Genomic DNA, 14,519 nt, shown 5'->3' with positions numbered 1-14,519 from the left:
TCCCCACATGTGCACAACCCCACACATGCATCCCCAAACACACCCATCCACACATACACCTACATAACCTCCCATACACAGACACTCACACTGACACACACAACCCCATGTATGCACACCTACATAAACCCACCCACACACATAATCCCTCACACATACTCACACACACATCCACACAATCCCACACATGTGCACATAAACCCTCCAACAACCCCGAAACATGCTCACACAACCCCTTACACACACAGCTACCCAATCCCATATTAACACAAACACCTACACAACCCCACAGTTACACACACACACTTGCACAGAATCCATCATATACATACTCACCCACACCAACACAACTGCAGAGTCTGACACACACACCCATAAAGACACACTCACAAACCAACCCCTCACAAATACCACTTACACTGTCATGCAACCTCATACACATAATTACATACACACTACACCCACATATACACCTACAGAACCACATACAGACACACAACCCCATAAAGACACCCAGACAATCCCTCATGGATATTCACAGACACAACCACACACATGCACACACATACACTTACAGAAACGTATCCCCACACATAGCCCTATACACATCCATACAACTCCCATCAAATAATATTAATAATATTAAAAGACAGTTATAAAGCACACAGCTACCTCAACTGAGGTATCCTGGTGCTAAACACACTTACATCCATGCAGATGCACACAAACACTCTTCGTACCCCCACACACTACACAATCACAGACCACACAGAGTCACACAGATCCTCACAAACCCAAAAACAAACTGACATACACACATACAGAATCAATGGCTCTGCCACACAAGAAGAGACAAACATAGTCACATGGTCAGAGACATTCACTTACACTCACGCATCTACACAACTTGACCTACACAGACATACCCTTACAGTCAGACACATGCACTCAGACTCTCTACACACTCACTCTTATACACACACACACACACACACACACACACAACCAGTGAATCTATCAGAGACACACACACACACAGACACACATTCTCAGATAACACACTCACTCGGAGCAGATGAATTACTGTACCCAGACATACATATTCTCAGAAACTCAGTCAAACACATACATTCACACTCCTAATGCACACACTTATTCATATACACACATACACAATCAGTGACTGTCACACACAAACAAATACACAGGTACTTACATGGACACAGATATCCACTCACACTACCTCATGCCAATGCAGAACTGGACCCAGACATACATACTCTCACAAACTCAGCCAGGCACATTTTTGCAACACTGCACGATGGAGCCACAAGTTATAGTTGGGTTAGATAAACTATAACTATGCAATTTCAGTGTTTTTTATGTTAAAAAAATGGAGTTGAGCTGAAAAACATATTCTAACTATAAAGTTATTTTACCCTTTAACCCTTGGTAACTTCAGTAAAACTTTTATATATATATGCCAGATACGTGACGGGCGAAGAGCAGGTGCAGACCTCGTTCAAACTCCTTAAAATCACGGACCACCAACCAAAATCAAGGTGCAAGCAGTGTGATGAATTTATTCGGCATTAAGAGACAAGTGTCGTTCCATGACGCGTTTCGCTCCACGAAGGAGCTTGCTCACATGACGCGCCCCAGCAAGCATAGCGTTTTTAAAGTGAATTAAAAGCCCAACCAGCTTTAAAAATAAAACTGGCCAGCAGCAAACCAACAGTGATAAATATAGAAAAAAGACAGTAACAAAGCGGCACATATTCCAATAATATGACGTTTTTTTTCTGCCAAAATACGTGACCAATTCAATTTACATATTTACAAAAAGCGTTTCAGTGCAAATCTTGAATAAAAACGAGTAGATACATCATCATTAGTACAAGAGAATATATACAATGCACGTTTTTGGCAACCAACCACATTGATAATGCATGTTGGGCAAGTGCCCTATAGAGCAACCCATAGAAAAAATAGGTGAAACTTTAAGATTCAAATATTCATGTTTAGTTGATTTAATTAGGGGCAAGTGCCCTAACCAATGGCCCCTAAAAGGTCTGAGAGATTGATGGTGCTTATAGAACTGTCAGGGGGTGCGTTTGCAGAGTGGTGCAATAAGGGGACGTGGCCTCCGGCCGTGATCCCTTTTTTCAAATATTTTTTTTAAAGAAGGGGGGTATTTGGAAGGGGGCCCTGTGTCCCCCCGTCCTGAGGCCATAGTTTGCCCCGGGGACCCCATCCCCCGGGGCATGGGCCTTTTTTTTATTAGAAGGGGGGCTGCCTTGCCCCCCTCCTGTGGCCACTTTTGGCCCTAGGGACCCCATCCTCCGATGCCGGCTCTTATGTATTATTTTTTTTAATGTTCTTTTTGGGGAGGAGGGCCGCGTGGCTCCCCTCCCCGGCCAATAATAGCCCTGGGGACCCCATCCCCGGGGGCTGGCCCTCACCTTTGGGGACCGTGGGGCGTTCCCCAATACTCCCATGGTTCAGCCGGCTGATGGGGGACCCTGTGAGCCCCCCGCATATATTAACTAAGAACCCCGGGATTTGGCCCCCCGGGGACAAAATAAAATATTTTGCGCGGGAGACCGCGTTTCTTTTTTTTTTATCGCCAGAATGCGTGGATCCTATGCGCATCCCGCAATTTAAAAAAAAAAAATAAATTATTTTTGGCCCTGGGAGTCCTTGTGTGTCTACCCTGCCCCCTGTTTGCGTTTTGCGATGTTTTTTGTTTGGTTTCTTGACCCTCGGTTCTACCGAGGTACAAGATGGCTGCTAACACTTCCTGATTTGGAGTGCTGACAGCCAATTAAAAAGCAGCAGGTGCACGGCAGGGTGCGTGCAGGCTGCGCTTAGGGTACGCGGGCAAATACGTGGATCCACCGCGCCCATATATATATAAATACCTTTAACTGTCATTTTCTCAGAAACTACTGAACGGATTTACACCAAATAAGCAAAAGGCACAAGTCTGAACCAAGCACTACCTCTCTGCCAAATTTGGTGTAATACCGTTCAGCAGTTCGGGCTGTGGCTGTGGGCTAAAGGTCCTATGGGAAATTGCATGGCGAAAACGTGTTTTGGGACCCTCCTTTCTTCTCGGCCCCCGCTTGGCGAATCATCGTACTTTTGGGGCAACCTTGTCCATACTACTTACAGTCCTTCAGAGTACTTCGTATCTGGTCCCTGCACCATGACTGATGTTGCCATGGGAAAGCCAAAGAACAGGCATGGGAACACACAGCTAGAGACTAGGGAGCCCTCACCGGCCCCATCGGACTCCAGGGAAAAAGATGGTGGTGCTACGGATGACTCGATTCACTCACACTTAGGCAATGAGATGGCTGTTATCGCAGATGCAAGGGCCACTCTACAACAAGATATCAGTGCGGTGTCCATGGGACTGGGCCGCCTGCAGGCAGGACACAGCAAGCTGGTAGACTGAGTAAAGGAAGTGGAACACTCAGTTAGTGAAAATAAGCTTGACCAACAGGCCACATCCTGTAAAACACAGGAACTCTTGTACAAGTTGTGCACTCTTGAACGGCGGGCAGAAGAACCGTCACAATAACATTAGGGTAGTCCGACATGGTTTATTTCCGGGAGGACTGGCTCTGCATCGTAGTCACCCTGGACCAGCTCACCCAGTTCTTTGCCCTAGTGAGGGTACATCAAGTACCGGACCACCCGTTGGCACAGGGGAGGCCCCCCACCTGGTGGTGGCATGGCTCATGTATTATAGGGACCGAGACATTATTATTCAAAAGGCTCACACCAATGTTCCTTTTGCAATGGGAAACAGTAAAGTGCTAGTGTTCCCTGATTTAATCTGCCAAGGTTCAAGCACAATGTGCATCATTTCTGGAAGCCAAGAAGGCTCTCCTTCAAGAAATTATACACTAAACATTAACGTTCCCTACTAAGCTCCAGATCATCCTAGATAGCAGCACCCACTTCTGTGATACTCCAAACACTGTATGGTACTGGCTGGAGGTCTACAAAGCAGGGGCTCCACTCTCACGATCCCGAGCTGGACCTGGTACTACTAGACAGATACCAAAGAAGCACTTTCGAAAATCAGCCTGTAGAGGCTCCCTGTGCAATCCTTCCTCTTCCCAGACAGAGAAATAATGGAGGGCTGCACTACTTGCCATGGCGGAGACAGTGTTGACTCAAAAATCACATGTAGGCACAGAAATTTCTTTGGATCATAAATCATTGGCCGCTGATTCCTGGGGCTTAGCCTCGAGTAATACCGTTCTCCCAGTTGGGACCCCACGATCAGTACACACGTTGATTTGAAAACTTATTATGATAGCCTGGCTGCACCTGTAGAATGGCAGTGGTTGCCGGTTTGTACGGAGTTATTTTGCCCTGAACACTGGCAATGTCTCTGGCACTGAAGAGTTAGCAGAGGCCTGCCGGAGTACGTAGCTAAAGACACACAGGTGGTGGAATGAATGCAGAGCAACTCAAACATTCACCCCAGTCAATAGATCTGAGTCAAATCCATCATTCTTTTGCTCACCATGCCACCCCAGTTTAGACCCAGCCATATGCAAATCAGTCTTCTTGACCCTGTGTCTCATGGGAACAGTCCAGACCGAACTGCCAAGCCAGGTCCTCCCTGACCTGAAACAAGCATCCAGGGACCAGTTTTGGGGCATCACCCCTTCGTCAGCCAAGCTAGCTTGAATCCAGTGAAAGAGGGACCTATGTCTGGGCATACCAGGTGCACTTAGGGCGTGAAGAAAAAAGGCACAGATGATGGATGGAATGCAGAGCAAATCAAACATTCACCTCCAGTGAATAGATCAGGGTTAAATCAATCGCTCTTTTGCTAACCATGTCACCCCGGTTTAGACCAAGTCATATGCAAATCAGTCTTGTCCCTGTGCCTCATGGAAACAGTCCAGACCGAACTGCCAAGCCATGGACTTGGAACATATGGACAGCCCGGGACCTCTGGGGGTTGCTGCCTGACTATACCACTGGTAGGTGGGCTGGTGTAGCCCATGAGTGCTCATCCCTACTTTGCCAACCCCCACACAGATTGCCCCTATTAGGGGACTAACTTAACTTCTCTTAACAACTTCCTTTTTTTACAGGTTTGGGCAGTTGGCCATTGCTAGACTGCCCTTGGGGGAGGGAGTTTGTAGTTGGGCTTTTGTTTACATGCACAGAGGGCCAAGCATTGTCATCCTACTGCTGGGGGGTGGTCAGGAGGTACATGAGTGACTGGGCAGTGGTACAGAAGGATACCTGGTATAGATTTCATATATAAAGTACCTGCATAGAGGCATAATGTTATTGTCCTGGAATGTATGGGGAATGGGATCTGCATACAAGCTATACAGTATTCACCAATTCTTGTGTCGCAGGGGAGCTCAAATTGTAATGCTGCAGGAGACCCATCTCACAGCAGTTGAAGCTGTCCATTTAAACATAAATGGCGTGGCCAACTCTATGCAACCTTTTACTCAGTTTATTCTCAGGGCTCACTGTTGTGGATTCGGGCAGGAACCACTTTTGAGGTCACCCACTCTATCATTGATCCAGAGGGCCGTTATGTCTTGGTAAAGGGCTGGCTCCTGGGCATGGAGGTCACCCTGGGAACTCAAACCTGGACCAGAACCCTTTGATAGGACTCTATGTGTGCCCTTGTCCTCTAGTATAGCAGAGGATCTCCTCTTAGGGGATGATGTTAATGTCCAAGACTTCACAGGGTTTGTGAGGCATGATGGAACATTGGTCCCACATGGATATCTGGATGGTGCATCAAGGGCTAATATGAGACTATTCCCATTATTCCCGCATTTATAGCCTGCGCACCTGCTTTGATATGTTTGTCTGCTTGGCCTGTCTTATCCCAAATCTGAAGCATACTGAGTATCTGGGGCGCATGCTATTAGATCATAGCCTGTTACTGCTGACATTTTGCCCTATTGCCGAACCCACACTGATGCCTATGTGTCTCTTTATACAATCCTTTCTTGAAGATTGATGTTTTGAGGACTCCCTACAGAAGGCTATCTCTGAAATACTTCCAATCCAAATGGGATACTTTTAAAGTGGTGGTGAGGGGCCACTGTATGGGACAAACCATTGAGGTTAGAAGAGAACTTAGCAGAGAGCTCTCCACAATTGAAAACAGTCTACATGATCTGGACAAAAGGTTGGGTTCCCAGAAGCGAGGGGTAGATATAATGCTGCTTTAGAGCCTCTGCGGTGCATTTACTTCCAAGACTATCTGGCAAGGGTTCACCAGGAGGGGGCAGGCTCTTGGCATGGTTGGTATGCCTGGAGACTAAAGGTAAGCTCATCACTCAGATCTTAACCAAAGATGAGACTTTATTACACTTGCCCAGGGCTATTAATAAAACATTCTGTACCTATCACGAAACCCTCTACAACCACCCTGAAGCGATTTTATCAGAGAGCCTGACGGCATTCTTGGCACCATTACTGATGTGAACTCTGGGTTCACCCTTGCGGGAGGATCTAAGGGGACCAGTGACAGTACAGGAAATCCCATTGATCAACAAGAGATGGCAACTGGCAAAAAAACCCAGGCCCAAACAGATTTCGACCTGAGTTTGAATGTATATTTGCGACTTCCATGACCCATAGATTACAGCTGCATGCAGAATAATTGCATATAGGGTCACTTCCAGTTTCGTCCAGACACGCACTTGTGGTCCCCCTTCCAAAGATGAATGATTTGGCTGCAGGTCCATCTGAGTTTCCCCCCCTCTTTACCTAGAATGCAGATTTTAAGATTCTCAGTAAAATCCTAACAATAACATTGCTTCCATTAATGCCTGGGCTCATACATGAGGACCAGAATGGATTTATACTGATTAGGTCCACCTCAGGAAACCTCCACCGTCTATATCGTATCCTTTACCATTGCAATATTGGCCTCTACCAAGATGCTTTAGTAATGTTAGTTTACCCTGGATAAGGCCTTCGATTTCGTAAGATGGTATTTTCTAAATTTGGTTATGAAGTGAATGGGGTTAGGAAAGGGATGGCTTAGATGGGTGCATCTAATATACACTAACCCTGCGGTAAGCGTTCAGATGATTGGTGCCATTTTGGCCTCATATGGTGTCCACGGGGCACTAGACAGGGCTTGCCCATTGTCATCTCTTTTATTCGCTTTGGCCGTTGAGCAACTGATAGAGCATTTCCGGCAGAGGGGTGCGTGTCATGGATTTCTCTTCGAGAGCAAAGAACACATTATATCCTTGTATGCGGATGACATATTATTATACCTAGGCAACAGCCATCTAGGAGGGGCCCATGCTCTGGCGTTATTGGAGGAGTTTTCAGTACTGGCAGGCAACTGAATAAGCAGATTTGCCTATAGGGCTCAGTTGGTCTCCTCAGTCCTTCAAATATCTAGGCATACAGGTATTTCATCCCTAATCTCCAGGAAGGCAACTTGGGACCGGTGACAATATCACTTAAGACTTGTGTTTGCTAAAATTGCCAGTGATGGCTCATATTGCCTTGTTTAAGATGATTATGCTTCTCAGACTCATATTTCTTTGTGAATCTATCTGCCGTGATATCACTCACTTGGTTCAGAAACTTGGACACCCTACTCCGAGAACTAACTTGGGATGAGGGATGTAAAAGGATCTCGCTGGCAGTGCTTCCCTGGGCTCTGGAACATGGTGGTTTGGATGCAGCCAAATTTGAGTTATGGGCCTAAGTACAATGGCAGTGAGACCCCCAGGCCGTCGGTGGCGGTCCCACCGCCATCCAGGCCATTGGATCAGACTGACGCATTAGGATGATGACCGTTGGATCTCGGCCATCGAGGTAAAGACGCTGCATCTGACAGGATCAAGGATCCCATCAGTGTGGCGGTCGGACTCCTATTCCCTAAAATGGCTGGTGCATGCTCAGGCACTGCCGTAGCGATTAGGATGTTCCTTTCCGCCTTTCCTTCCATGGCAGGTAGGTGGAAAGTGAGATTGGGGGCCCCTAGCATTGCCCTCCTTCCCCCATGGCTCTCTGCTATGGGCCCTGGTGGGGGGTACCTATGGTACTTCCCTAAACATCCCTGCACATGGTGGCTGCCAATTAGTGCAGAGATATTTGGAATGTGTTTATTTTGTACTGCTGCATGTGCTGCAGCCTACAGCACATGCCACAAGGCAAAGTATACTCAGTGTGACTGCTGTAAAGGCGGTCACATAATAATACCGGCAGAGGGACCACTGACATCTCGTCGGGCAGTCATACTTTCGCCACGGTGCATTGTAATCAGGCCAAATATTACCTGGTCACTTAGCTTCAATAGATGGAACAATGGTTAGATGGTAAGAGCTTTGAGATACTTGGTCCTATTAGTTTGATAGATAACTAGGTACTTTTATTGGCAAAACTTCCTAACTCGAAAGTGGTTATTTCAGTGCCAAGAGTCCTGATGCAAGTTGTGCTGAAATACTGGCAGAGGTGCCTCTGGCACACATCTAAGAACGCTCTCTATGCCCCAGATCTATTATTGATAGGGCTGCCACATGGGGATTTCCTCTCCCCATTTACGAGATGTCAATTATCGGAATGACTGCTTCCAACACAGTGAGCTTATCCTTCTGGATAATTTTCTGTTTCAGTATGATCTACCCCCCAGCCAGTTTCTGAACTATCATGCACTGGTGAGAACGTTTTGGGAATTATGGCCTGGGAGCAGACAATTGTCAGGCACCCATGGTGTTCTTCAGGGAATGTATGATGTTATTTTGCATACATTCTCAATGCATGGCTTTACAAGGTGGCTGTTACAACGACCGCATTGTTACCACGCATGCCATTACATCGCAAGTTCTTTCAGCGACTTGCTGTACGGGGCGCGCTCGACTTAGGAATAGTATTAATTACTATTCCTACTCCAGTTTGTGCAACAGCAGGATAGGTGTTGGATTTGGGCAGGGCACAATAATATGATCACACCGTGGAACCCCCTTGAGATGCTATACTTATTTAATAAGCTGATACTTGAAAGAGAGAATTACTGACAATTATGTCTCCCTTCCCCCACTGCCCCTGGCTCATCAAAGTGACTATAATTGTGAATCTTGGAACTTGGAACTAATAGAGTGGATCCTAACAAAAGGCCTTAACATTCAGACCCTCGGGACGGCATTGTTTCTTAGTAAGTGTTTCCTATACATAGTTTGTTTTTGATTATTTAATATGTCTACTGACTTAGGTATTTCCCTTACACTGCCGCTATAACTCCCAGAAGTTCGTATTTGTATAGAGCAGTAGAGAATCTTATCATATGATAACGCCAGAAAACATATTGGATAATTTGGGAATGTATTATTATTACACTTCACCTGAACTCTACTGAGAACAAGGTTGAGATATACATGTATTCATACCGAGGTATGATTTTGTTTTAGATTATATGTACCCACCATATGTATCTACTCTTCTTACATCGTCACCAATTGGACCCCGTTACAGTGTGCTCATGGTCGGTGCCAGTGTTCGAGGCAGAACCATACCCTTGCTCACAATTTGTCACCAATAATTTAAACACAGCACTCCAGGAGTTTCTTGTCAAAGCTGATTTATTTACAACACCATCACCAGTTCATTTTGACTAAGGAGTCTTGATCATAAAGAGGCCTCCCTCCGCAGGCCATTATAGCCTCTGGGGAGCTCACCCCTGGGGCTAAAAGTTACAAAGGCCCCAAGTCCACCTTCTCCAAGTCTTTTTAAGCCCTGGTGACCCCCTTCGCCAGGGCCTTTCTTTTATTGAAGAGGAGTGGGCCACATGCCCCCCCTCCCTGAACCTTGTTAGGTCCTTGGAACCCCATCCCCCAAGGCCACTATTTAAAATAAAGGGGAAGGGGACGTGCATGCCGCCCCCGATGAGCTGTTATTGGCCTGGTGATCCCATTCCCAAGGGCCCACAGTAACAAAGGTGGATGCCTTGGTACCCACCCAGAGCACCCACCATACATTTGTTGGGGGCCATGGGGGAGCCCAAGGGACTAGTGGCCTCAGCCAGCTCCCCGCACGCAGTGGAAGCTGGGATTGCTCCCACCATGAGTGAGCAGCTACTTATGCTGCTCCCTCGGGCGGAAGCAATATTTTGATCTATTTCCTTGCCCTCTTCAGGATTTAAACTAAATCAGAAAAAGCACTCTTTCTGAATCAAGATGCAGCTTTCTGCAAAATTTGGTGTAAATCCTTTTGGCAATTTAGGCTGCAGCTGTGTTTAAAGTTCTTATAAGAAAATTAATGAATAAAACATTTTTTGGGATCCCCTTTCTCGGCCCCTGTTTTACTGATGACCCCAAATCTTTCCATGTGCATACTAGTCAAAAGATAGCACTTTTTGGTAAAGGGTTTGTGGAGATTTGTCAAATGGCGCCAAGTGATTAGCAACACAAAAAGTGCATTTTCTATGGAAACACAATCCTAACTATACCCAGTAGACCATCACTGGGTAATACAACACAGCACTTAAAAGTTAGGTAGAGATATTTTTGCAAAAACTATGTTCCCTTCCAATTTTGGGTGGCTGCTTTCAATGAGATCAAAGGTGTTGCAATAATGGGGTCGATTTTAATTGCTTGGTAAAATAAATTTGCTATTTCATTCTCTTTCTGAAATTCTATCATTATTATATTACTGAAAACAGTTGTGTGTTTTCCTTTTCCTATCCTTCTCTACCTGACATGACGTAGGTCTTAGGTAACAAATGAAGGAGCTATCTTCCATTTCTCTTTATTCAGATTGCCTGGTATTGGCTCGTTTTGCCTGAGGGTTATGGCAGGTGCTGAGCTACTATTCCGCTTCAGTATATACAGAATATTCATGAGTTGAAAATAGAAGCTGTATTCTTAACTGATCATTTTACATTCATGCAGGAGGGGCAATAACTACCTGTAGTAGTCAAAATATTCCAAAACATTTCCATTTCAGACTTTAGCGAAAGAAAAATCTTATCAGCCGCATATTATTGATTTACATTTTTGTTTTTTGTACAGTTACTCTGGGAGATCTGTACGTTATACAGAGTGTCATGTGCAACCGCTTTGGACAAATACATTGAATTTGGTGACCAATATGAATTACTTTTTTCAGAGCAAAGCACCTTGACACAACAAATGCGCTGGACACTACCAAATTTCTCGCCTTTGAAAGAGAATACATGCCATGGGAAGCTGCGTTGAAGAGCTTGAGCTACTTGACATTGATGTTTGATCGCAGCAGTGTTTATGGACCCATGAAGGTAGTGCATTCACTCTCTTTTTTAATATCCACAATTGTTAGAGAATAATGGTGAACACCCTTTTCTGTAATAATTTTCCATGATGGCACGAGTTATGGTGACAGTTTTTCACCACGGGGAAATCTGTCAGGAAAGATGCATATGTGCTATATGGTCCCTGAAATTTATGGGTAAAAGCTGGGAGGACATGTATGGCTTAATGCAAGATATATTACGTAATGGAAATATTTATTTTACTACACTGTCTTTACTACACAATACATTTACCACGCATTACCTTTACAATGCAAAGCCTTTCCCAGACATGCCTTTACCATGAAGGAAAGTATATTTAAGGTAAATATATTACCTACTTGCAGTCGCCAGTAGATAGTTACAGTTAGGAACTAGTTTCCATTGGGAAAGTGTATTTTTGTTTAGCAAATGACTTTCACACCATTTGACAAATCTTCATGAAATTTTCAAAACTAGTTAGCCACTCATTTCAGCTGCTGTTAGGTATGTTTTGGGGTTGTTCGTGAAGCGGGGACCGAAAAAAAAAGGGGGCTCCCAAAACGCAATTTTCCCAAGCAATTTCCCATAAGATTTAGACAAAACTACATCCCGAACCGCTGAACAGAAAAACACATAATTTGGCAGAAAGGTAGATCTTGCTCCGAAAAGATCTCTTTTTGTAATTAGGTGTAAATTAGTTCAGAAGTTTTGGAGTTATTGAAGAAAAAAGATTTACGTATACCTAGATCCTCAGAGGGTCCGTGGATCCAACAGATCTCAAAATGAGATCTGATTGGCTGCAACCACTATAACCAGGAAGTGTAGGCAGCCATCTTGCGACTTGGACTCGGTCAACTGCCAAGACAAATGCCAAAAAAACATAAGTGAGCAGTGTAGGAATACCTTGACCACCTGGGTCTGGTGGTGGGGTCGCAGAGGCCATTTGTTTTCGTGCAGTGGAGGATCCATGACGACATTTTAAAACAACAGAAGCGTTATCTCCTGCGCTTATTTTTTTTCTTCTGCCCCCCCCCCGGTGGGCCAGGTCCCGGGGGATATATTTATTCTTTTGATGGGAGGGGGATGTGTTTGACCCACTCCTCAGGCTGTTTTTACCAAGCGGATCCCATCCCCTGGGGATATGCTGATATTAAAAAGACAAAAGGGGGGCCGTAAATGAATGGCCTTGGTACTCTTTTCCATTACTATGATCTGATGTGTATTCTGAGCTTCTGTTTTTCCCTTTAATCTATGGCATGTGTGTTGGTGAGACTAATATTTCATCCTCCTTAGTTTCCCATTTCTAATTGAGGGCTCCTCCCTGTGAATTAGTCACATATAGTAGTGACGCTACCCTTAGGTTAGATGAGGTCTGAATAAATGTTTGAGCTCAATTCAAGTCTTGGCTTTTTTTTTGGTTAATACCAACATATGATTTTTTTTGTCTGCAATTTCCCTTCGACAGGTATTGCTATGCGTTGTTCTTCAAAGATGGTGCCCTTGTTTTCTGACAGAGAGGATAGCTCTGAAGTCCTCTTTCTACTGGCTGTTTTTAAAGTTTGGTTGCAGCGCGTCTCGCTGTTTGTTTAAATCGATCGGACAGACTGATGAGTGAGGTCTTGGTCCTGCGGGGATATTTCCATAAAAGTTTCTAGTTTAATTTTTGCACCCATACTTCTGCCTATGGACTTCGGCTCATTTGGCCCCGATTTCATTGTTTCCTTCACAAGAAAGCATTTTGATACCTGCCTTTATACTTCCTGTGTTTACCCCCTAATTGGAGAGGAGGCCTTTTTTGAATGTTCCCTCTGTAATAATTTGACTTATCTACTCACCCATTGACTAGATTTCAGCACCTACCATTTATAATGCTGCATGTGTTTGTGAATTTTAAAGTGGATATTGACATTATTGATCTTTTTCATTAGAGGACCTCATTGTGATCCCCACTTTTCTATGTAATATCATGCTTGCAGTCTCTCAGTAATAGTTCACACAGTCAATCAATCAAGTGTTTGTTAAGCATGACTACTCACCAGTAATGGTGTCAAGGCGCTGGGGATTGGGGGGTGCATGTTCCAGTCCATTAAGGAGGGGGTCCGTCGAAGAGCCCAGTGTATTAGTGCTTTCTAGGAGAGCGGTCTAATTATTGTTCATGCAGTGCTTGGTTTTCCTTCATTAATGATAAAACTTTTTTTTCAGCAACCGGCACAGTCATATCTCCCTTCTGAGTAGGTGTATGCCACTTGACAGGCCTTTTTGACTGGGTGCCCTGGAAATTAGGATTTTTCTTAAATCAAGACGCTCTTTGTTTGCTACACATGACCAGCCCGTTATTAGATCAGGCTTTTGTTGCTTTTAGCATCAGCCTATAACAAGCTTTTTGGGTTAAGCAACTTTACTTCCAATTTGATGGTCGAATTTGCTAGATGCATTTCACACTTAGGGGCCGATTAGGATGGCGGACGGACTTGCGTCCGTCCGCCACCCCTGAGTAGGAGGGACCGTCCGCATGGGCAGCGGCGGTTCCTCCATGGCAATTAGGATGTGACCGCCACCCTGGCGGTCACATCCTGTATGTTTTACATTGCGGCGGGTGCTGCTTGAAGCAGCACCCGCCGCAATGTAAAAAACGAAAGCTGTGCATTTGCATGCACAAAGCGGCAGGCACCGCGCGGTGCCTGCCGCTTCGTGCACGCAAAGGCAGGGGGGTACCATAGGTACCCCCCATGTGCACCCCCCACGCAACCTTCACCCAGGGGGCCCGCAACGGGCCCCCAAAGTGATTGTCCGTATGCTTTTCCACGGCGGAAAAGCCGCCGCGGAAAAGCATTACTTTCCCTACATCCTAATATGGCTGGCGGTGTCTGATAGACACTGCCTGCCATGTTAGTGCTTTTCCGCCGTGGTCGCCTTCCGACCGCGGTGGAAAAGCGGCAGACAGATTGTGAGACCCACCAGCCATCCTGATTTGGCGGTGGGTCTTTCAGGCCTCCTCGGAGGATTTCCCGCATACTCTGGGCCGGCGGTGGCTTCCGCCGGCCCGGAGTATGCGGGAAATCCGCCATCATAATGACCCCCCTAGTCTGGTGAATAACCACTATGCTTTTTATTAATTTGTGGGCACTTAATCATACTTCTTTTAATATACCCCTGACAATTCCTACTTTACTTCTAGGCTGCTACACCTGTCCCGAGGAAGACCTTGCCAAGTTAATTCTTTGGGATTGAAACATTGACTGTT

General features: G+C 45.4%; 1 protein-coding gene across 1 annotated transcript in view; it reads left to right on the top strand.

Moving 5' to 3' along the window:
- LOC144824118 (aminopeptidase N-like) overlaps positions 1-14,519 on the top strand; it is a 270,629-nt gene that overhangs the window by 186,906 nt on the left and 69,204 nt on the right. Inside the window, exon 14 of the mRNA XM_078683231.1 lies at positions 11,134-11,281. Within this exon, the coding sequence (XP_078539357.1) occupies positions 11,134-11,281 (148 nt within the window). The remainder of the gene's footprint in view (positions 1-11,133; positions 11,282-14,519) is intronic.

This window comes from Lissotriton helveticus, chromosome 3_1 (genome assembly GCF_964261635.1).
Source record: "Lissotriton helveticus chromosome 3_1, aLisHel1.1, whole genome shotgun sequence".
Taxonomy (NCBI): Eukaryota; Metazoa; Chordata; class Amphibia; order Caudata; family Salamandridae; genus Lissotriton; species Lissotriton helveticus.
This window is presented reverse-complemented; position numbering and strand designations above follow the sequence as displayed.